This window comes from Acinonyx jubatus, chromosome E1, assembly GCF_027475565.1.
Source record: "Acinonyx jubatus isolate Ajub_Pintada_27869175 chromosome E1, VMU_Ajub_asm_v1.0, whole genome shotgun sequence".
In the NCBI taxonomy this organism is placed as follows: domain Eukaryota; kingdom Metazoa; phylum Chordata; class Mammalia; order Carnivora; family Felidae; genus Acinonyx; species Acinonyx jubatus.
This window is the reverse complement of record NC_069397.1, coordinates 27,059,808-27,083,754: the sequence shown is the minus strand read 5'-3', so window position 1 is coordinate 27,083,754 and position 23,947 is coordinate 27,059,808. Positions and strand designations below refer to the sequence as shown.

The 23,947-nt window shown below is 39.8% G+C and overlaps 1 protein-coding gene across 3 annotated transcripts; it reads left to right on the top strand.

Moving 5' to 3' along the window:
- Window positions 1–43: 43 nt before the first annotated feature.
- On the top strand, window positions 44–22,022 carry PRR11 (proline rich 11). 3 transcript variants are annotated; one of them, XM_053212251.1, is made up of 11 exons: window positions 44–337; window positions 2,376–2,488; window positions 6,733–6,865; window positions 9,785–9,935; window positions 10,178–10,300; window positions 13,293–13,553; window positions 15,469–15,567; window positions 16,298–16,410; window positions 18,291–18,350; window positions 18,440–18,536; window positions 19,367–22,013. In XM_053212251.1, the coding sequence occupies exons 3-11, from the start codon at window positions 6,738–6,740 to the stop codon at window positions 19,433–19,435; spliced, it is 1,101 nt and encodes a 366-aa protein (XP_053068226.1). In that variant the 5' UTR covers window positions 44–337; window positions 2,376–2,488; window positions 6,733–6,737; the 3' UTR covers window positions 19,436–22,013. The 3 variants fall into 3 exon arrangements, with proteins under 3 accessions (XP_053068226.1, XP_026890053.1, XP_026890055.1); XM_027034252.2 differs by lacking the exon at window positions 2,376–2,488 and having other exon boundaries at window positions 45–337; window positions 19,367–22,022; XM_027034254.2 differs by lacking the exons at window positions 44–337; window positions 2,376–2,488 and adding an exon at window positions 339–459.
- Window positions 22,023–23,947: the final 1,925 nt, after the last annotated feature.

Here is a 23,947-nt window from a genome sequence, read left to right as displayed (position 1 = left end):
GGTATAATCGGAAGAAGAGCCAACCAATTACAGAAAAGCTTCCACAAACAGCAGAAGGAATCTGTCACACCTTCTTAGGTCTCCTGCTTCCCCTCCCCTTCGCTCCCGCCTTCCACTTATTCATACAAGAAGCGCCTCAGCTTTCATTGGCCAGTGCGTGGTGACATCTTAACCAATCACAAACCAGACTGTGCTCCTACAGTACCCAGAGCGCGAATCGTGAAGAGACCTTGGCCACGATTGGTCCCTGCGTGATAAGGTTTTAATTTTGAATTGTTCTACATGGCGAGGAAGAGGCCACTACCCGGACTCCATTTAATCCCGAGCTCTTAGACTAGTAAGTGCAGGGAGATCTTCCTTCGGTAGCTGGGCCTGTTGCTGCTTGTGTTCTTACAATTTACGGAGGTGGGGATTTGGGCTGTACTCGGGGAGATACAGCCGGGAAGAGGACGTTTGAGGGTGGGTAAGAAGTGCTCGGCTTGGCTCCATCCTAACCATACTTGCATTTAATTAACGCTCTGCAAAATATGTTTTGGAGCAAAGCGTCAACCTTCCTTTTGCACGTTCCTTTAGATCTTGCTGTTCACTGTTGTCCGGAGACCAACAGTATCTGCATAACTTGGGCGCTTGTTAACAATGCAAATTATCGGGCTCCACCCAGACCCACTGAATCAGAATATGCATTTTAACAAGATTCCCCACCCCTAGTGATTCTTATGCACGTTAAAGTTTGAGAATGTACATTTCTTGATAGCGAGTATTACTATGTTCCTTGATAAGCTCTTAATGTTGTCTAACGTTTTGTGAGAGTGTCAATTTTAAAAGTGTGCCCTGTTTGTGCCTAATAATACTGTGCTGGCTACATTTTAGGGAGCTGCAATCTCGGGAGAGAAACAAGACAAAAACTAAAAAAGCAATGTTGCACAGTGTAAAACGAAATGTAATATAACCAAGTACCAGAAATAGCCCTATGAATGTTCAAGAGTAATGAACTGGTAAAGGAAATTGATAAATTGAAAGCTGCTTACGGAAAAGTGTAAGAAACCTCCATAAAAATGTGTTTTTATGAAGAGGGTAAAGAAATGCAATTTTTATTTTCGTTGCTGTCACAGTTTTGGAAGTACCCCCTGACCAAAAGCACTTCTCGTATCATAGGATGAAGTTTTAATAGAAGCAGCAGTGCCAACTCCCGCAGAATACTAGAATTCTTAGCCTATTATTTATTTCACCTTCCTACTGGAAATAGTTTTGGAGCCATCCTTTAACCATATATAGGAGTGGCATGATTTGAAGAACTTAAAAACCTCCCTCACTGAGAGATTTTTCAAAATTTAATTGTATTAAAGCATATTCCTTAACTAAAAAAGAGACCACTTGTTAGCGAACACTTAGCAGGAATAATTTATTTCATTCATTTGTTGAAATTATTTAGTGCCTGCTGCATTCTTGGTCCTGGGGAAACAAAGTTGAGTAAAATTTATCCTAACCTTAAAAATCTCACAGTCCAGCTGGGTGGCAAGCATGCAAACACAAATTACAATGCAATATAATAAATGCTATAATGAGAATGTGTATAAAATGCTATGGAAGCAGAAAAGAGATGACATTTTCAGCCAGTATAAATTCCTTATGGATAGAGACTATGTTGGCCTTGTTTGGAATTGTATCCCAACACCTACCACACCTATCTACCATGGTGGATTATCAGCACTCAACAAATATCTGTGGGTAAAAATAACAGCATCTTGAAGGTTATATAAGTTGACTTGAAGGAGGATACCCCAAGCAGGGGGAAAGGCTATAGAAAGTATATTATAGAAAGTATTTGGTGTTTGCCATACCTGAAGTACAAACTGTTTCCTAATCACTAAAAGAGATGAGGCTGCAAAGGGCAATCAGACTAAATTGTGACAATCTTTTTTTTTTTGTTGTTAATGTTTATTGACTTTTGAGAGAGACAGACAGAGCATGAGTGGTGGAGGAGCAGAGAGAGGGAGACACAGAATCCAAAGCAGGCTCCAGGCTCCGGGCTGTCAGCACAGAGCCCCACGCAGGGGATGGGGCGAACGCTCTAACCCACAAACTGCAAGATCATGACCTCAGCCAAAGTCTGACGCTTAACTGAGCCACCCAGGCGCCCCTAAATTGTGACAATCTTTAAAAAGTATGTTAAGGAAAAAAAAAAGTATGGTAAGGAACCTGGGTGGCTCAGTTGATTAAGTGTGGATACTCTTAATCTCAGCTCAGGTCATGATCTCACCATTCCTGGGATCTCCATCTACGCTGGGAGGGGCGCTTAGGTGGTTCAGTCAGTTAAGCGACCAGCACTTCATCTCAGCTCAGGTCTTTTTTTTTTTTTCTTTTTCTTTTTTTAGTTTATTTCTTTATTTTGAGAGAGAGAGAGAGCACGTGAGGAGCAGAGAGAGAATCCCAAGCAGACCTCACAGTGTCAGCACAGAGCCCAATGCAAGGCTTGAACTCAAGAACGGTAAGATCACAACCTGAGACAAAACCAGAAGTGTGTCCTTCACCTGAATGAGCCACCCAGAGCCCCCTCAGCTCAGGTTTTGATCTCAAGGTCGTGAGTTCAAAGTCCGCTTTGGGCTCTACACTGGGCAAGAAGCCTACTTAAAAAAGGAGGGGGTGGGCAGGGCCCCTGGGTGGCTCAGTTGGTTAGGCATCCGACTTCAGCTTAAGTCAGGATCTCATGGTTAGTGAGTTCCAGCCCTGCATGGGGCTCTGTGCTGACAGCACAGACTCTGGAGCCTGCTTTGTATTCTGTGTCTCCCTCTCTCTCTGTGTCTCTTCCCAGCTCACACACAGCCTCTCTCTCTCTCTCAAAAACGAATAAATTTTAAACAAAATTTTTTTTTTACTAAAAAAAGGAATGGGGGCGCCGGGGTGGCTCAAGTCAGTTAAGCATCCGATTTCAGCTCAGGCCATGCTCTCACAGTTGATGGGTTTGAGCCCCTCATCAGGCTCTGTGCTGAGAGCTCAGAGCCTGGAGCCTGCTTCAGATTCTGTGTCTCCTCTCTGCTCCTTCCCGCTTGCACTCTGTCTCTCTCTGCCTCTCAAAAATAAACAAAAATGTTTAAAAATTAAAAAAAAAAAGATAACAGATAACAATTAGCAAATTTAGGTGAATAGTATACGAGTATATTTTTCCAGAATAAATATGATCTTTTATTTTTTCTTTTTATATTTTCAATTTATTTTTTTATTGAAGTATAGTTGGCACACAATGTTACATTTGTTTCAGGTGCTGACATATGCGTATTAATTATACTATCATAAATTTGTCAGGGTTTGAAATTTTTCAAAATAAAAAAAGTAAGAGAAAATAGACTACAGCAAAAATCTAAAATGGGAAAGATGGCAAAAGCAACTGAACTTAGAAGACAGAAAGAGGAAGGACAGGATGAATGAATCACATAAATATTTCAAATTCATGTATATAAGTATATATTATACATATTAAATATTTTATTCTATAATGGATCTCATTTCCTCATCTACCTTTTTTTTGTGGGTGGTAGTACATATTGTTTTTTTTTTTTTTCAATGTTTTTTATTTATTTTTGGGACAGAGAGAGACAGAGCATGAACGGGGGACGGGCAGAGAGAGAGGGAGACACAGAATCGGAAACAGGCTGCAGGCTCCGAGCCGTCAGCCCAGAGCCTGACGCGGGGCTCGAACTCACAGACCGCGAGATTGTGACCTGGCTGAAGTCGGACGCTTAACCGACTGCGCCACCCAGGCGCCCCAGTACATATTGTTTTTAATCAACCTTAAAGTCTTTTCAAAACAAGGCAGGTAAAAAGGAAGGAATAGTACTTTTCAATAAAAAAGTAGGAAAAATGCTTTGAGTAATCTTAAAAAAAAAAAATGAGCTTCTATCTAGTGTTAGTAGTTGGAATCCTGCTTAATCCAGCAAAAAGAATTTGTATGTCTCATTACTTTTCTGGAAAAGGACAAGTATATGTGTTTTATTTTTTTTTAATATTTTTTTTTCAACGTTTATTTATTTTTGGGACAGAGAGAGACAGAGCATGAACGGGGGAGGGGCAGAGAGAGAGGGAGACACACAACCGGAAACAGGCTCCAGGCTCTGAGCCATCAGCCCAGAGCCTGACGTGGGGCTCGAACTCACGGACCGCGAGATCGTGACCTGGCTGAACTCGGACGCTTAACTGACTGCGCCACCCAGGCGCCCCATTTCTCAATTTTTTAATGCTATTCACAACGTAACAACTACAGACAACATATGATTTTAAATTTAATCTGCATTATTAACATTTTCTTTATCACTTTCTTAACAGTCAACAACATAATGCATCAAGCCCTGATTTGTAATGTTGTTGTTTTTTAAAAATTTTTAGTGTTTATTTTTGAGGTGGGGGTGGGGGAGGGGGGGAAGAATCAGAGAGAGGGAGACAGAGGATCCAAAGCAGCTCTGCACTGACAAGAGAGAGCCTTATATGGGGCTATAACTCACAAACCTTGAGATCATGACCTGACCTGACCTGAGCCTAAGTTGGTTGCTTAACTGACTGAGCCACCCAGGTGTCCCTGTAGTGTTTTTTTAATATTCATTGTGTAAATACTCCCATCATAGGCAATTTCAGGTTTTCAATATGAAGTCATTGAATATGGGGTTGGACAGAAATGAACATTCTATAGCATTTTCACTATATAGATACAATAAGGTGAATAACCTCAAAAGCATAGATAATAGTAAAATCATTAGAAAGTGATGAGTTTTACATCATATTTATTACCATTTTAAATATAAATTATCTAATTATAAGCTTATATAACTTAATTTTAATGGTGGATGTGTTTAACAACTAACTCGCAGATTTCCTGAAAAGGTAACAGTTGATGCCAATCCCAGCATACCACTGGAGTGGAGATAAAGGTATAGAACCAAGTTTAAATGAGAATGCCCAGCTCCTTTCTTTAAAATCTATTTTTATAACTAAGGGATTGGTGAGAATAAGGGAAAAAAGAGGCAGGAGGCCAGTTCTCTGTGTCAGTTTGATGTCTAACAAAAAACATCAAAGGGAGAGAGGGAACAGAAGGGGGAGGGCTGTGTAGAGGAGGGCAGATAGAAGACAAGGAAGAGGAGTTTACCATGGAAGTCTCAGGTTCTGGGGATTTCAACCAGTGAACTCTGCACCTTAGAGAGAGGTTCCCAGTGACATTTCTCCATAGAAAGTTGTGGGCGTGAGTTTGATGAGGTTTAATCTTCTTTTCAGGCAACCATAAGATTGCCGCTTCCTCTGAGGCTTCCCTAAACTTCTTCATTCAGAGTATTTCGGTTTTGTGTTATTTTAAGTTTGTTTAGAAAAAATCAATCAATCCTTTAGCCATCCTTTGTATTTAACAATCCTTGCTTGGCCTTCTTTTATTATTTCAGCAGGAAGGAGAAGTAATATAATAAAGGTGAAGTCAGCTAAGTATTTTTCAGTGTGTCTCCCAAGCCTCTAAGAACAATTAAGGAAACACTGTTAGTTTGAGACCTGGCATCAATTCAATTAAGATGCTGTAAGGAAACTTTACTCCTGGAAGAGCTGTTGATAATATGCACTGTCACCCATTGCCATTAGGGGTGCCCTCTGCAAGTCCAAAGCTCTTGGAACTACATTAAGCCGCTTCTGGGTTTTTACAATCCACAGTGGGTAATAGGCTGGGTTTCTTCAACTAGTGCAATCTGAGAGCTGAGCAAGCCTACAACTGCATACCAATTATTGAAAGGTTACTGGGTGAACAAAAGTGGAATGAATGTGTATTTTAAAGGCCAATTGTTCCTATTCAAATGTAAGTTTGAAAAGAAGGAGGCCCAGCCCTTGAGACCATTTTTATTTCTGCTACTTGAATAAAGACATCTTTGTTCTTCAGGTAGCAACAACTGAAACCAGCAAAGCCCTTCTTCTCATCAAACTAGCTCTGACTTAATTTTCCTCAGAAAAGAATCTAGATTAAAATCTACCACTAGATGGTGTTTTAAAATGCTTTAAAATAAATGTTTTGAAGCACCCATGTCTTAGATTTGGGGTAACTTATTACATTGTATATTTCCTATTTAATCTACTGTTGCATGATAGAGTGTTAGAAAGAACATGGGCTTTGTAGACTTACTTATATACTGCTTTACATTGGGCAAATCATCTAATCTTTCTATGTCTCAGTTTACTTTTATGTAAAAATAGGAATAAAAATCTTCTTCCCCAGGGATAAAATCTTGCAGGATTTATTCAGTGAAGAGTCACTGAAAAAATGTATGTGAAGGTGCATAAAAGTAAGTGGACATTCAATGGTTAAATTTGTTTCTTCCACTACCTACTCTACCTATCACAGTGGATGCTCAGTAAATGTTACTGGTAAAGAAACTTCTTTTAATACCAACTCGAGCCGTTTTCTCTGTTATAAGAAAGGGAAATACACTTGACTTAATGAAGAAAAGCAAGACAAGCAAAACAAAATTAGAGAGTAATATAATGCCAAAGCTGAGTCTCTCTAAAGATACTTCAAATCTGGGTTTAAATTTTTCTTCACTTCAGGGAACTTCCAGGATGCTAGTAGCAATGTATTTCCTAACCATGGTGGTTGGTTACAAGGATGTGCTCACTTTGTGATAATTCATTGAACTGTACTGTTAAGATTTGTGCATTTTCTATATGTATATATAATTCTAAAATAAAAAATGTAAAAAAATTTTTTCTCTACAGAAATCATGCCCAAGTTCAAGCAACGAAGAAGAAAGCTAAAAGCCAAAGCCAAAAGATTATTCAAAAAGAGAGAAGTCTCTCACTTTCAGGCCAAGCTAATTATACCTCCTCCTCAGCTACCCTCACCAGAAAGGTAAGGTTTAAATAAAGAACAGAAAAAATATTAAAAATCTAATCTATTAAGGATAGGGTTGATGTTGAAAATGTTGGGGTTCAGAGCCAATGGCCAAGAAAGAATTCTTGAGACCTCTTAAGTGCAAAAAGATGGTTTAATTAAAGCACAGGGACAGGACCCATGGGCAGAAAGAGCTGCATTGAGGTTGTGTTGGGTGACAGATTGTATACTTTCAAGTGGGGAGGGAGTTAGGGATAGCATAAGTCTCTAAGGAATTTGGAGGCAAGGTTTCCAGGACCTTGAGGGGCTAGCTGCTGTTAGGATAAAGTCATTTACTAACTGTCTAGTAAAACCATAGTCGTGAGACCTTTAGATGTTTATCAGTGGGCAATATGTTTGGAGAATGATTGCTAACATATATCTTGAGGGAGTAGAGATAAAGGAAGTTTCCAAAGGGATTTTCATATGCTAAAGAAGATTTATAGGATCCTGGGAGGTCAGGATAATATTAAGCTAAAATTGCTTTTTGCCCAAAGTGTCAATATCGAAGCAGCTGAGCTCCCAGAGAAAGGTCACTGTATTTCAAGAACTTGTCAATGGGCTGTAGGCAAGAAGAAAATCTAATTTTTCATTTGCCTTTGTTTCCCATATCAGAATTACCAGATTTAGCAAATAAAAACACAAAATGCCCAATTAAATTTGAATTTCAGATAAACAATAATTTTTTTAATATTGTACCATGCAACATTTGCAATATACTTATATTACAAAATTATTCATCCTTCATCTGAAATAAAATTTTCACTGAGCATCCTGGATTTTATGTGGTGAACATAGTTCAAGAGTAAAAATCACAGAATTGTATTGGAGATGCACAGATTGACCATTTTCTTCTTCCCTAGTCAATTTAATTGTATAAATCTGCTAAGTGATGAAAGCGGGGTATAGGACTAGAATTTAAATCTTAGTTTTGGTTTTGTCAATTATTCTCTGGGCCTTAGGTTTAGATGTGCTATTGAAAGAGGCTCTTAAGTCATAGGAATCCTAGGATACTGAGTTTCAAAATAAAATACTTTATACATTGTGTTGTTATAACTCTCTTTACAGAAAAAATTTTTAAATAAACAGGCCCTCAAAAAGCGTTAATCATGATATTATCCTAACTCTTCTCTATCTCTCTTGAATATTAAAAACAGCCCCTAACTGGTCTTCCTGCTTCTGTCCTTGCCCTCTGCAGCATATTTCAACACAGTAGTCAGAGTGAGTCTGTTAAAAATCATGTCAAATTGCCCCTCTGCTTAAAACTCTCCAGCGGCTTTTCCTGGCTTAGTTGGAAGAGCATGTGACTCTTGATCTTGGGGTCCTGAGTGCAAGCCCCACCTTAGACATAGAGATTACATTTCAGTAAATCATATATACATACATACAAATATACATACTCTCCAATGTCTTCCTCTCTCAGAGTAAAAATTAAAATCCTTTGTTTGACCTACTAGGCCTTTATGATCTGACTTTGACATTATCTCCTAATCCCCTACCTTCAGTTTCTCCACCCTAGTCATCCTGGCCTCCTTGCTGTTCCCTAGACACCTCAGACAAGCTGCCATCTCAGGGCCTTTGCCCTTACTCTTACCCTTGCCTGGAATGCTCTTCTCCCAGATATTTGTATTGCTGACTTCTCCAATTTTTTTTTTAATTAAAAAAAAATGTTTATTTATCTTTGAGAGAGACAGAGACAGAACGCGAGTGGGTTACGGGCAGAGAGAGAGGGAGACACAGAATCCGAAGCAGGATCCAGGCTCTGAGCTGTCAGCACAGAGCCCGACGCGGGGCTCGAACCCACAAACCACGAGATCATGACCTGAGCCAAAGTCGGACGCTCAACCGACTGAGCCACCCAGGTGCCCCTCCAATTTTTTTTTTTTTTTTTTTTTTTTTTTTTAAGTAGGCTCCATGCCCAAAGTGGGGCTTGAACTCATGACCATTGATCCATTGATCAAGAGTCGCATGCTCAGGGCACCTGGGTGGCTCACTTGGCTCAGCGGCCGACTCTTGGTTTCAGCTCAGGTCATGATCTCATGGTTTGTGAGATCAAGCCCTGTGTCAGGCTCCCTAATGACAGCTGACAACTCCTAGCTTGCTGGGGATTCTCCCTCTCCTCTCTCTCAAAATAAATAAATAAAGTTAAAAAAAACAGAGTTGCATGCTCTGCCACTGATCCAGCCAGACACCCGTGTTGCTAGCTTCTTTACTTTGTTAAGGTTTTTTTTCTCAAAAGTCACCTTCTCAGTGAGACTTCAATGCCCACCCTACCTACAATTTCACCTCCACCCAATGTTTCTCTCTTGGTATATCCTTTTCCTTAGTATTCACTAAATAGCAACCCATATATATTATTTACTTACTTTTACCTTTCTTTCATGACATGTAAGTTCAGTGAGGGCAGGGTTTCTATCTATTTTGTTCATTACTGAATCCCTGATGCCTCTCTTTTTTTTTTTAATGTGTATTTATTTTTGAAAGAGAGAGACAGACCATGAGCAGGGAAGGGGCAGAGAGAGAGAGGGAGACACAGAATTTGAAGCAGGCCCCAGGCTCTGAGCTGTCAGCATAGAGCCTGATGCAGGGCTTGAACTCATGAACCATGATGAACCATGAGATCATGACCTGAGCTGAAGTCAAACACTTAACCGACTGAACCCCCAGGTGTCCCCCCAATGATGCCTCTTTATTTGCTATTTATTTTCTTTATTACAATCTATTTGCTTTACAAAATAATTTGTGGATCTGAAAACTCTAGAATTTAATGCAGAATTTGGCTTTAGGTAGGTGGGCTCTGCTCCTGAGTCATACTATAAAACTAGCTTGTTATTTAAACAGAAGCTGTTACTCCAACTCAGGAGTTTTTTTATTTGTTTGGTTTTGTTTTTCCTACAGAGTGGTTACTCCTTCAGCAGATATACCCCTTAACAGAAGCTGGCTAAGATCATCCTGGAACTTCAAATTTCCCAATATCAAAGATACAGTAAAACTTTGGACAAATAGAGTGTGGTCTATATACAACTGGTGCCAGAACTGCATGGCCCAGGTATGGGTTTGACATACCTATTTTCAGCAATATGGTTTTTCTACATATTTGGTGCGTATGTTCACATGTGTGTATGCTCAGGTCAGCACAACACTCAGGCCAAGCTCAGGTAAGATAAAATTATGAGGTCACGTATGCCTTTGCTTCTGTAAAACATACATCAAACCACTTTCTTGTCTCTTTTTTCTGTCTTTATCATGCTGCTTATAGAATTCAGCCTTGTTTATTTTTTTTAATTTCAGAGTTTAGAAGTATTGAAAGACACCATCTTTCCATCCCGTTTCTGCCACCGAGAACTTCACAGTCTGAAACAACGGTTTTGCATTTTGGAAAATCAATTCTGCAAGCTCCAGGAAACTCTGAAGGTTGGTATTGGGTTTTGTTTTGTTTTATTTTGTTTTTAAGTTTTATTTATTTATTTTTAGAGAGAGAGAGAGAGAGCTGGGGAGGGGCAGAGAGAGAGGGAGAGAGGGAAAATCCCAAGCAGGCTCCATGCTGTCGGTACAGAGCCTGATGTGGGGCTCGAACCCACAAACCGTGATACCATGACCTGAGCTGAAATCAAGACTCAGCCACTTAATCGACTGAGCCACCCAGGGGCCCCTGAAGGTTGGTACTGTTAAATAAAAAAGCAATCCAGAATTAGGGAAGGAGGGCAGGCGTTATCCCCCATAGAAATTCCATTATGCTTTTACCAGAAGGAGAGATGGGTACAGGTAAGTGCTAATCTTGGGCCTGTTTGTCCTCAGATCCATTCCTTAGGCTTCAAGGCTCTGTTCTGTACTGCAGGGGGCTAACCGCACAGGCTGTATTTCCCAAGCTCCATGTCACCTGGTTCCTGGTTGTGCTGGGCTAATGGGAGACACTGATGAGAGACTAGAGCTGGAGGGGAGGTGGGGTGTTTTGCCTCTTCATTCTCTGCACTGGGCAATTTCTCCAGTGATGGTTGATGTTGTCTCTCTCACTCTAGCTTGCTCCAGGTAAATCTACCTGTTTCTTGATTCTCTGGATTAACCCACCTCCAGAGATCTGGTTATACTGCTCTTCCCTTTGTCCCTCCAGCCTCAGGGTATTCAATGGCTTTCTACTGTTGCTAATCTCTGGGCTGCCTCAGTGTCCCCTGTGTGCTTTTCAGCTCATTCATCATCAATGTAACCAACTGCCTACATTATATTCTTCCTCTTTTATTTATTTATTTTTATTTATTCCCCCCCCCCCACCCCACTTTTAAATACTCGGGATAATTCTATTTCCTTGACTGATATAGGCAGAAAAAAATTATAAATATCCACTCTCTCCAAACTCCCCTAAACAAGGCCCTTACTTTCAACATCTAAAACTCAAAAAATAAAAATTGCACTTACTGTTTTGGAGTGAAACTTCTGGGATTACAACCCTTCTCCCAGAATTTATACCTCAAAATGAATTAGACAGAGGAAGAAAGGCAAATCACCTCATTCCTCTGGGTCTCAGTTTCCTCAGCTATAAAAATGAGGATGATATCATCTATAGCGGGCTGAATTGATGGCCTCCAAAAGATCTGTCCAAGTCTTAATCCCTGGAACCTGTAAACGTTACCTTATTTGAGGAAAAGATCTTTACTCATGTAATTAAATTAAGGACTTTTATTTTTAAGAAATCTCTACACCCAGCATGGGGCTGGAACTCATGATCACAAGATCAAGAGTTGCATACTTTGCCAACTAAGCCAGACAGGCACCCCTGAAGTTAAAGATTTGGAGATGAGGAGATCATAAACTGGTATCTGGGTGGACCCTAAATCCAATGATGAATGTCCTTATAAAAGAGACAGAGTAGAGCATGCACAGAGGAAAGGAGGAGCAGTGGGACCACAGGCAGAGATTGGAATGATACAGCCCCAAGCCCAGGAATGGCCCCAGCTACCCAAAACTGGAAGAGGTAAGGAACAGATTCTTCCCTAGAGCATTGGGAGGTAGCACAGCCCTGCTGATGCCTTGATTTTGGAATTCTAGCCTCTAGCACTGAAGAAAATGAATCTCAGGGGCACCTGGCTGGCTCAGTCAGAAGAGCATGCAACTCTTGTTCGCAGGGTTGTGAGTTCAATCCCCACATGGGGTGTAGTGATTACTTAAATAAATAAAACTTTAAAACACTGAATTTCAATTGTGTTAAGACACAAAGTTTGTGTCTAATTCAATACAGCAGCCATAGGAAACTAATTTCATTTGCAAGGGCTGCCATGATAAAGTAGCATGGTCCAGGTGGCCTATATAACAGAAATTTATTTTCTCACAGTTCTAGAGGCCAGAAGTTAATACCAAAGTGTTGGCAGAGTTGGTTTCTTCTTAGGCCTGTCTCTTTTGGCTTGCCTTCTCACTGTGTCCTCAAATGGTCTTTTCTCTGTGCACACACATCCCTGGTGTTTCTCCTGTGTGTTCAAATTTCTTCTTTTTATAAGGACATCTGTCAAATTGTATGAGAGCCTACCCTAATAGCCTCATTTTAACTCAATCACTTCTTTTCTTTTAATGTGATTTATTTATTTTTGAGAGAGAGAGAGAGACAGAGCAAGAACAGTGGGAGAGGGGCAGAGAGAGAGACACACAGAATCCGAAGCAGGCTCCAGGCTCCAAGGTGTCAACACAGAGCCTGACATGGGGCTCAAACTCACAAACTGTGAGATCATGACCTGAGCCGAAGTCAGACACTTAACCCAGTGAGCCACCAGGCACCCCTAACTTAATCATTTTAAAGGCTCTATCTCCAAAGTCATTCTGAGGTACTTGGATTAGAGCTTCAACATATGAGTTGGGAGGGGAGTAGGGGATACAATTCAGCTCATAGCATTCATGTTCCATCCCCTTGGCCTTTTTATCAGTTCCTTGAGTATACTGTAGTCTTGGCTTCATTAAGTACTTTTGCCTCTGCCAAGAACTTTCTTTCCCCAGACCTTATCTCCCTTGAGACCTGGTAAGTCACAATTCATCCTTGAGATTATGGCTAAATATCACTCCCCAGGTTCTCACTATTCATGATCACAGCACAATTCACTGTTTTCACTGAAGCATTATTTTGTTTTGTTCTGAGTATGTGTGTGTTTAATGTCTCTCTTCCTTACCAGACTGTCAGCTCCATGATATGACAAACAGGATTCACATTCCCATAGTGCCTGGCATATAGCACACACAAAACAAATACATGAATGAATAGATGAATGAATGAGTGAATGAGCTTGTGATAATTGAGAAAACATTATAAAACACATAGTGTGCTGAGAAAGCATTCAGTACATGGTAGCTATTATCTTGATGACTCTGAGCCTCAAGAACCAAATTAATCTGTTATTTATTTGCCAAATGTAATGTTTTCTTACAGGCTATCTTGGAAAATTCTTCCTGCCCAAACTGTGGTCAGACATGTCACATAAGTGGTAAACTTACAGATGTGCCTGCCTGTGCTCCAACCACCCCTGGAGAATCTAGAGCTGTACTTCCTCCCACGCTGCCACAGCCAGCCACCCATCTTCCTCCTCTTCCACCTCCGCCTCCACCCCCTCCACCTCCTCCTCTACCTCCACCTCCACCACCTATAGCACCTTTGCTGCTCAGAAAATCCAGTCGCACTAAAGCACTTCAGGTAGGAAACAATCCAGCAATGATGTGTTTTGATCAGTGTATAATGTAGGAGTAAAACAAGGCAGCCTTTAAAAAAAAATTTTTTTAATGTTTATTTATTTTTGAGACAGAGAGAGTGCAAGTCGGGGCAGGGCAGAGAGAGAGAGGGAGACACAGAATCTGAAGCAGGCTCCAGGCTCTGAGCTGTCAGCACAGAGCCTGATGTGGGGCTTGAACCCAGGAACCATGAGGTCATGATCTGAGCCCAAGTCTGGCACTTAACCGAACTGAGCCACCCAGGCGCCACCTCCGCCCTTTTTTTTTTTTTTTTTAATTTTTAAAATTTTAAATTTTTTTTAAGCAAGGCAGACTTTTTTTTTTTTTTTAAACGTTTATTTATTTTTGAGACAGAGAGAGACAGAGCATGAACGGGGGAGAGGCAGAGAGAGAGGGAGACACAGAATCTGAAACAGGCTCCAGACTCTGAGCTGTCAGCACAGAGCCCAACGCGGGTCTCGAACTCACGGACCGCGAGATCATGACCTGAGCTGAAGTCGGCCGCTTAACGACTGAGCCACCCAGGCGCTCCAAGGCAGACTTTTAAGACTAGGCTAAGGCCCTTAAGAGGAAAGCCACATTTTTTTTCTGATTCCATATCTTAATTATGTCAATTATTATGTTTTTAAAAACTCAGACCCACAGGAACTCACAAAAGCTGGATTTAGAAATAAAAGTGATTTTTTTTTTTAAGGATAAATGAATGAAACCCAGTAAACTGGAATATTCCTAATGGATTGTCATAATATCTTTTTACCAAAAGCAAAGCCACCCTGGAAAACCAAAGTAAGAACAGAAGATGGCTTAGTGAGTAAAGTCAGAATAAAGAGAAGTGATGGATCTTCAAGTATAATGTCATTAGACTGGAAGACCAGTCTCCATTAATTAGTTATCTGCCAAGGGGATCAGAATATTTGTGTATCACTAAGATAAACATGACCCTGTTTTCAAATCTGCTGGATTTTCACTACAGATGCATTTGGTTTAAAATGGCTGAGTTAAATAAATCCAGACCCTATTGTTATGTTTGCCATAATGTATACCTCTCTGGCTACACATTCTTGTTCTGTGGGAACTGAATCATCTTTTTAGGTAATTCAAGCAAAATTTCACTTTGATTTGAGGAACTCCTTTTTTTTTTTTAATGTATTTTTTTTATTTATTTTCAGAGAGAGAGAGAGAGAGAGAGAGCTCGTGAGCTGGGGAGGGGCAGAGAGAGGGGGAGGGAGAGAATCCCAAGCAGGCTCCGCACTGTCAGCATAGAGCCAGAGGTGGGGCTCAATCCCACAAATCATGAGATCATGATCTGAGCTGAAATCAAGAGCTGGATGCTTAACCAACTGAGTCACCGTGGTGCCCCTGAGGAACTCCTTCAACCCCTGTCTTATTATAGTGACTCCTGAGGAAGATGTAAAGCTGCAGGGAACTAGCCCATCTCTTATGTACTATCAAAGCCTTACATTTTGATAAATACTTTGCAATAGCATTAGCATCCATGGGTACTGAAAACGGCATCATTTTTTATTGAATGGAAAGAATTTAATAGGCTCCTAGTGTAAATAAGCATTAATATTTAAATGAGTCTTTAAAAACTTTTTTTTATGTTTATTTATTTTTGAGAGAAAGAAGGAGACAGAATGCAAGTGGGGAAGGGCAGAAAAAGAGGAGACACAGAATCCGCAGCAGGTACCAGGCTCTGAGCTGTCAGCACAGAGCCCGACACAGGGCTCGAACTCATGACCCATGAGCTGAAGTCGGACACGTAACCAACTGAGCCACCCAGGCGCCCCATTAAATGAGCCTTTAAAAACTAGGTTTGGATTTGTATTTGACTAGATATCCTGGTTACAATCTGAATTGTAACCTCTCTGTATTTTAAGGCTGGACCATTAAAAAAAGATGGACCCATGCAAATAACAGTTGAAGATCTACTGACTGTGAAATTAAAGAAGACACAGTGTTTTGATGAAAGGAAGAAGGTAAGATGTCACTGACGATACACATGGTCTTTCAGCTTTTAACCTGGTTGTCTCTTTCTGGAAAATAATTATAAGTCTTATGTATAGAAGCCATTCTGTGGTAAGTATTTGATGTTTTGGGGGTTTTTTGGTTCAGCTAAGACAGCAGAAGAGAGGATTTATTGTACATGTGTTACATTCAGCCACAAATGAAAACAGAATTAGTCCCAAAAGTCACAGGTTCAGAGCAAAGGACCAAAAGACACTATTTTGGTATGAGCAAGGCGAGTCTCTCAAAAGTGGTCACTGCAACCAAATGGTGATGAATGTTCTAGATCCATTGAATCAAGCTCTAGAAAGTAGGCATGCAGTGCAACAATTGGTACCAGCATTCCTGGCCTCTGGCTTTCCTTATGTCTACGCCTGTGGCTCCACGGGTGTACAAGCTAGTGGTTTACTTGGACCTCTGCCTCATCTTTCTTCTTTTATGCTTCAGCCAGCGCATATGCTTCTTCCTACACTTGGCTCTCTTGGAGCAGAGGTTTCCATGAGATGAAACCTCAATTTTATCTACCAACCATTAGTCTAAAGAGGTAGAGACATACTCTGAAGTTTTGGAATACAAGTTGAGTAGAATAGTAGATATATCTTACACATACTCAGCATCCAAATATTCATTGTTTCAGCATATTTATATTTTGAATGACATTTTTAAGTGTGTTTTGATACTGTCTCATTTTTTTATTTAAAGCTTGTATCATCACCAAAGACACGGAATCCACTAGTTACTGTCTCTGACCTGCAGCATGTCACCCTGAAACCCAACTCCAAAGTGCTATCAACTCGAGTTACAAATGTCTTAATGTAAGGAACTGTACTGTGTTGTGCTCTACTGTTACTTAAAAGAATGATTTTTTGCTTATCTCTAACTTTAAAAGTTATATATGCTCATTGTAGAAAAATGGAAATCCATGGAAAAGTTTAAAGAAGAAAACAATCATTCAAATAACCGTATGATTGAAGATAGTCACTGTTAACATATTATTGTTTAGCATTGTAATCTTTGAATAGGTATCTACTCTATTATTTCCATTTCATGATGCTGTTTATTGTTAAGATACACCATTGATTTAATAGTGGGTTTGTGGGGGAGCACCTGGCTTGCTCAGTTGGTAGAGTGTTACAAGTCTAGATCTCGGGGTCATGAGTTCAAGGCCCACGTTGGGCACAGAAGATTACTAAAAAAAAAAATAGTGGATGGGGGAAAGAAATATTATCAAGAATTTTTTTTATTATTCTTGAATATATTATTCTTGAAATATTATCAAGAATTTTAATTTTTTTTAATGTTTATTCATTTTTAATAGATGGAGACAGAGCACAAGTGGGATAGGGGCAGAGAGAGAGGGAGACACAGGATCTGAAGTAGGCTCCAGGTTCTGAGCTGTCAACACAGAGCCAGATGGGGGGCTCGAACTCACGAACCATGAGATCGTGACCTGAGCTGAAGTTGGATACTTAAATGACCGAGCCACCCAGGTGCCCCAAAATATTATCAAGAATTTTAAGAGCAGTCCAATTTCAGAAATAATAAGATATGATAACTAGTATATCTTAGAATGAATGAAATGTGTGTGTGTGCATGTACTTGTTTGTGTACCTGTATATGATCATATTGTACATACAATTTAAGGCTTTTCCCATTTAATGTGTCAAGAACTTTCCTCATCTCATTAAAAATCAGTTTAAAGTTTTGGGGTTTTTTTTGTTTTGGGTTTTTTGTTTTTTAGTTTGTTTATTTGTTTGTTTGTTTATTTAGAAAGAGTTGGAGCAGGGCACCCGGGTGGCTCAGTCGGTTGGGCGGCCGACTTCAGCTCAGGTCACTATCTCACGGTCCGTGAGTTCGAGCCCCGCGTCGGGCTCTGGGCTGATGGCTCAGAGCCTGGAGCCTGCTTCCGATTCTGTGTCTCCCTCTCTCTCTGCCCCTCCCCCGTCCATGCTCTGTCTCTCTCTGTCTCAAAAATAAATAAACGTTAAAAAAAAAATTTTTTTAATAAAAAAAAAGGAAGAAAGAGTTGGAGCTAGTAGGGCAAGGCAGAGAGAGAGAGAAAGAGAATCCCACGCAGGCTCCATGCTGTCAGCATAGAGGCTGACATGGGGCTTGATCTAATGAACCGCGAGATCATGACCTGAGCTGAAATCAAGAGTCAGACAATCAACCAACTGAGCCACCCAAGCATCCTAAAAATCAGTTTAAATCATCATTTTTACTTCTTTAATATATGCAGTTCATTATATGTAAGTTTTATAGATAAACTCCTGTTTTGAGACATTTAGGTTGTTTATGATTTATTTCCACCTCTTCAGTGAACATCCTTGTCCATAATCTGTGTGCATAGCTGAGTTCCTCCCTAAGATGGAATCATAAATGTATAATTACTGAGGCAAGAAGTATTACTTATTAGGATGATTATATTGCCTTATGTTCCTATCAGCATCTACTGCTTTTTTTTTTTTTTTTTTTTGAGTAGTTTCCATTCCCAAAGTGGGCCTTGAACTCACGATCCCAAGATCAAGAGTTACACACTCTACCAACTGAGCCAGCCAGGCGCCCCTCTACTGCTATTTTTTAATGTAACAAATAGAACTACTTTCTAGGATGTTGCCTGTAGAAATGACTGCTTTGCTTTGGGAAAAATGATAAAATCTGGCAAGCTCTAACTTTTATATTTTTATTTCGTCAGTACTCCTGGTAAAAGCCAGATAGATCTGCGGAAACTACTTAGAAAAGTTGACGTAGAGAGGTAATACGCTCCCTTATCTTTATGCTTTCTAAACCCACTTGAAAAATTGGCATATAACACAGCTTGTAATATTTTCATTATCTTTGCAGGAGCCCAGGTGGAACCCCACTTACGAATAAAGAAAATATGGATACAGGAACTGGACTGACTCCAGTAATGACCCGGGCCTTGAGGAGAAAGTTTCAGGTAAACCTTTAGGAAAAAAATAAAATTTTTCCTTTTCTTCAAAATCATTTATTTAGAATCGTATTCTAAAGGATTTTTTTTTAATTTTTTTAATGTTTATTTATTTTTGAGAGAGAGAGAGAGACAGAGCATGAGCAGGGGGAGGGGCAGAGAGAGAGAGGGAGACATAGAACCAGAAGCAGGCTTCAGGCTCTAAGCTGTCAGCACAGAACCCAACGTCGGGCTCAAACCTGACATGGGGCTTGAACCCACAAGCTATGAGATCATGACCTGAGTCAAAGTCAGATGCTTAACCAACTGAGCCACCCAGGTGCCCGTCTAAAGGATTTTTATTTATTTATTTTGAGAGAAAGAGAGTGCATGTAAGTGAGTAGGGGAGGAGCAAAGAGGGAGAGAGAGAACCCCAAGCAGGCTCCGCACTGTCAGTGCAGAATCTCACGCAGGGCTCAAACCCACGAACCATGAGATCATGACCTGAGCTGAAATCAAGAGTGGGATGCTTAAGTAACTGAGCCACCCAGGTGCCCCGACTGCTCTTCCATCCTTAAGGTGTGGCTTTTATCCTCATGGTGAAGAATGCCTATACCTCCTGAAGCCTGGTGTCCACATTCTAGGCAAGATAGGTGAAAGGCAAAGGGCAAAAGGGTGTGCTAGCTAAGCTACCCCTCATCAGAAGGTGCTATCCAGGAACTTCTGACTATATGAAAGAAAGTGGGAAAAGTGGTTTTTAGAGTCTGGCTGCATTGGATTCTGTTAGTGAGGAAGGAGAACTGTGTTGGCCACAGGAACATAATTCATATTATAACTGGGACCTTTTTTTTTTTCCATAGATGGCTCACCCTAGAAGCCCAACTCAAACTCTGCCACTTTCTACAAACAGCTTTGATGAACAAAACTGATGTCAACTCAGCCTGACTCCGTGTGATGATCCATAAAATACACAGATAAAATCACCCCAATCCTTTTTTTTAATATAGTAGAGTAGGTATAAGTAATTATACTAATATATAATTCCATCTAAAGAATTAAAGTATGTGTGGAGCCCCCATACATACTATGATATAAAGTATTTGGATATTTTTTAGTTTGCATGATCAATAAGAGAACAGATAGGAAAATGCAATCCCCAAAGTGATGTTTATCCTGGAATTACCCAATTAGGTTGGAGAGGTTGTTCACATTTAACTAGATAACAGATTTGTATTCAATAGGTAGAGTTATGACATTAAAGTAAACTGGTCCCCATTCATCTTGCGTATCCTCAGGTAATTAAAAAGAAAAGTTGTTTCATCCCGTACCGCTAATGCATTCTCTAAGTGCTACAGACTTGATCAGTAAAAAAGTCTGATAGTAAACAGAAATCATTTATTTGATCAAATAAATGATTTCTGTTTTCTGTTTACTATAAACAGTTAAGAGGTAAGACATTTCACCCTCCCAACCCAGTTATTTTCCAAAAGGATGTGAAGCAAAATGTCCAATATAACCTTAAAATTTAGAACATATCATTTCTAGCATTTAGAAATGATATCTAGGTAGTTCTATCTGGCTCACTGAAGTCTGAGATATTCCTTTCGTTGATATTTGCTGTCCATATTCATGCAGCTAAATATAAGTTTTACAAGGACCTCAACATGAACCTTGTATTTTCCCCAGTGGCCTGCCAAGGATTATTTGAAGTCCATAGCAGATTCACTTTGAGACCTAATTCCTGTCCTCATCAGCCTATTGTTTCAATACCAGTAATAATGCACACCTCACTGGATTTTTGTTCTTTCCCACCAGTCCAGGGTTGCCAGATTTAACAAAAACAAATATATAACAAATTTGAATTTCAGATAAACAAGTAACAACCTTTAAATATACATATGTCCAGGAGCACCTGAGTGGCTCAGTCGGTTAAGTGTCTGACTACAGCTCAGGTCATGATCTCAGTGTTCATGAGTTCGAGCCCTGCATCGGGCTCTGTGCTGACAGCTCGGAACCTGGAGCCTGCTTCGAATTCTGTGTCTCCCTCTCTCTCTGCCCCTCCCCAGCTCATGCTCTGTCTCTCTCTCCCTCTCTCTCTCTCTCGCGCGCTCTCAAAAATAAACAAACATTAAAAAAATTTTTTAAATAAATAAATATAAATATGTCCTGTTAAACAATGAATTGTTTATTTTAACATAAGGAAGTCCCAGATATTTCATGGGAGATATTTCTACTACAAAAAGTATTCATCGTTTATCTGAAATTCAGATTTAACTGGGCATTCTATATTTTATCTGGTAACCCTGCAAAGTTGCCAGGTATTTCTGGGAGCCCCCAGCTTGTCAGACATGTCTACTTAGCATTGGACACAACTGTAGCTTCAGCCAGGATCCCCATAATTAATGTGTTAAGTATCACAGAGAAAGGGGAACTTTCATTAGGGTGAGTTCTTGTGACTGAAGGTGAGGATTAGCTTTGATGACAATAACCTCCCTTGCAGTTCCAAGAATAATGGTAGCAGCTGCTCATGGATAGGAAACAAGGGGTTTTAGATCGTCCCTGAACTTTGTAGCCTGACAGGGAGCAGCTGCATAGATGATACCCTTGAAATATATCCTGGTTAGCATAGGCTAAAAAAGATATGTTAGTTATTTCTCAGAAATGCCTATATTTCCACAGATAAAGATTGCTTTCAGATGCCAAATAGAGTGTTGTGTCACCAGACTAGAAAGCCAATCTGAGGGTGATGTTTTGTTCTTATGAGACCCATGTTTATGTTTATAACACATTTATAAATGAAAATGAAGCAGGTAATAAAGTTAAGACACATACTTGCTTCTAGTTAGAAAAAAAATCTGCTAGCTACATTTATATTATATAAGAATAAAGGGAATGATCACTGAGAATAAAACATTTGAGTATTTGTAACAAGTATTTTATGGGGCATTTATAATGCCTATATTGATAAACCAGCATGTACTGTCTCAATTTAAATGAAATGACTTGATGGGCCACCTGGGTGGCTCAGTCTGTGAGGATCCAACTCTTGATTTCAGCTCAGGTCGTGATCCCTGGGTCAGGGGATCACACCCCCTGTCAAGCTTGGCACTGAGCGTGGAGCCTGCTTAAGATTCTCTCTCTGTCCCTCTGCCCCTCTCCCCAGCTTATGCTCTCTCTCTCTCTCTCAAATTAAAAAAATTTTTTTGATGATTTGATTATTCTTGTGGAATAAAGGGTCATAAAAAAATGCTATAGAAATCCTATATAATAAACATTTGTAAAGCTGCTGTTGCCATTGTACCAGTATTAAAATGTGCTCTACCTTGTATCTTTTACTAATTTTTATGACAGGTTTTATTTTGTATCCATATGAGAATCCGATAAATGCTATGGTTTCATTAAACTGTTGCTAATTATACACTTTCAATGCTTATTTTCAGCTGAATAACAACGAGACAATATAAACACCAAGGTACATCTGATTATGTTTTTAAATAAAGAGCAATAAGAAACCTTTGGTTTTTCTCTGTTTAATGGTTTTTACTAGACATATAACACAGAAAAATGCATAAAACATCAATACATAAATTAACATCGTAATGCAAATGCTCATATAACCACCAAGAAAGGTACATTATAAATGTCTGTAGAAACCCTGCTTGTCTCCCTCCCCCTAACATAATCCCTCTCTTCAAGAAGAAACTACTGGTATGCTTGTTATAATAAATATTTCCATGGGGCATCTGCGTGGTTTAGTCAGTTAAGTATCCAACTCCTGGTTTTGGCTCAGGTCATTATCTCACAGTTTTGTGAGTTGGATCCTGCTTTTGATTCTCTGTCTCCATCTCTCTCTACCCCTGCCCCACTCACACTGTCTCTTTCTCTCTCAAAATAAATAAACTTAAAAAAATAATACAATTAAAAATAATATTTCCTTGTTTTTACCCTCTAAGTATACATCCCTAAATGCTATGGTTTATTTTCCTTGTTTTTGAACTATATAAATAGAATCATACACTATATATTTTGTTTCTGCCTTCTTTCAATCAATATATTTTTTTAATTTTTTTCTTTAACATTTATTTATTGTTGAGAGACAGAGTGCGAGCAGGGGAGGGGCAGAGAGAAAGGGAGACACAATGCGAAGCAGGCTCCAGGCTCTGAGCTGTCAGCACAGAACCCGACACGGGGCTCGAATCCACAAACTGTGAGATCATGACCTAAGCCGAAGTCAGACGCTCAACAGACTGAGCCACCCAGGTGCCCCTAATCAACATTTATTTTTAAGATTCAACCATGTTACTGTGTAATGCAATAGATCACTTATTTTTGTTGTGTAAATATAGTTATTCATCCTATTGTTAGCGGACATTTGGATTGTTTTAGTTTCTGGCTACTATAAATCATGCATGCCATTATGAATATTCTTGAACATGTACATATGCGCAAGAATTACTCTAGTGTGTATACCTAAGAGTGGAACTGCTAGATTTTAAAACATGCCTAGGGGCATCTGGCTGGCTCAATGGGTTAAGCTTCTGACTTTGGCTCAGGGCATGATATGGTTAGTGAGTCAGAGCCCCACTTTGGGCTCTCTGCTGTCAGCACACAGCCCACTTTGCATCCTGTGTCCTCCTCTCTTTGCCCCTGCTCGCACTCTGTCTCTCAAAAATTAATAAACATTAAAATAAAGTAAAATAAAATTAAATAAACATGCCTATTTTCCAGAACGTGTCAAATTGGTTCCCCAGGTGGTTGTACCAATCAATTCATGGTCCCTTCAGCAAAGTAGGAGAGTTCTTGTTGCTCCTGTTTTCTTCAAGGGACTCTTTTTTTTTTTTTAAGTTTATTTATTTATTTTGAGAGAGAGAGAGAGAGCAAGCACAAGCAGGAGAGAGAAAGAATCCCAAGCAGGCATGGAGTGTGGAGCCCAATGCGGGGTTTGAACCCGATCTGAAGTCAGACGCTTAACCTACTGAGCCACCCAGGCGCCCCAAGGGACTCTTAAATAATTGATTTTCCAAAATTTTGTTTACTTGGGAAATCTGTACAATGTTTACAGTTAATATATACTATTTTTCCTGGATTTATAAGTCAAAGAATTGTTGAGATAATTTTAAATCAACAAAATCACATACTAAACATAGCATATAATCTACATGGTGAGGATCACAATATAATTTATGTTGATAAACGTGGACTTTCTCATTTTACTTGGCTTTTCAAAGAGAGGTAGGATCTGGACGTGTAGAAGTAGGGAAGGGAATAAGTAAAAGGCAAATAAGCAAGCAAAATATTTTTAAGTTTATTTACTTTGAGAGGGGGTGGGAGAGCAAGCAGGAGCAGGGCAGAGAGAGGGAGACAGAATCCCAAGCAGGCTCTGCACATAGCCCAACTTAGCACTTAAACTCACTAACCCTGAGACCATGACATGAGCAGAA

What these genes read in the sequence shown, in the direction of transcription:
- PRR11 (XM_027034252.2), top strand. Translation starts at nt 6,738, where the DNA reads ATGCCCAAGTTCAAGCAACGAAGAAGAAAGCTAAAAGCCAAAGCCAAA. An exon ending in CAGCTACCCTCACCAGAAAG is followed by an intron (nt 6,866 to 9,784) that starts GTAAGGTTTAAA and finishes TTTTTCCTACAG; the next exon opens with AGTGGTTACTCCTTCAGCAG. An exon ending in GTCGCACTAAAGCACTTCAG is followed by an intron (nt 13,554 to 15,468) that starts GTAGGAAACAAT and finishes CTGTATTTTAAG; the next exon opens with GCTGGACCATTAAAAAAAGA.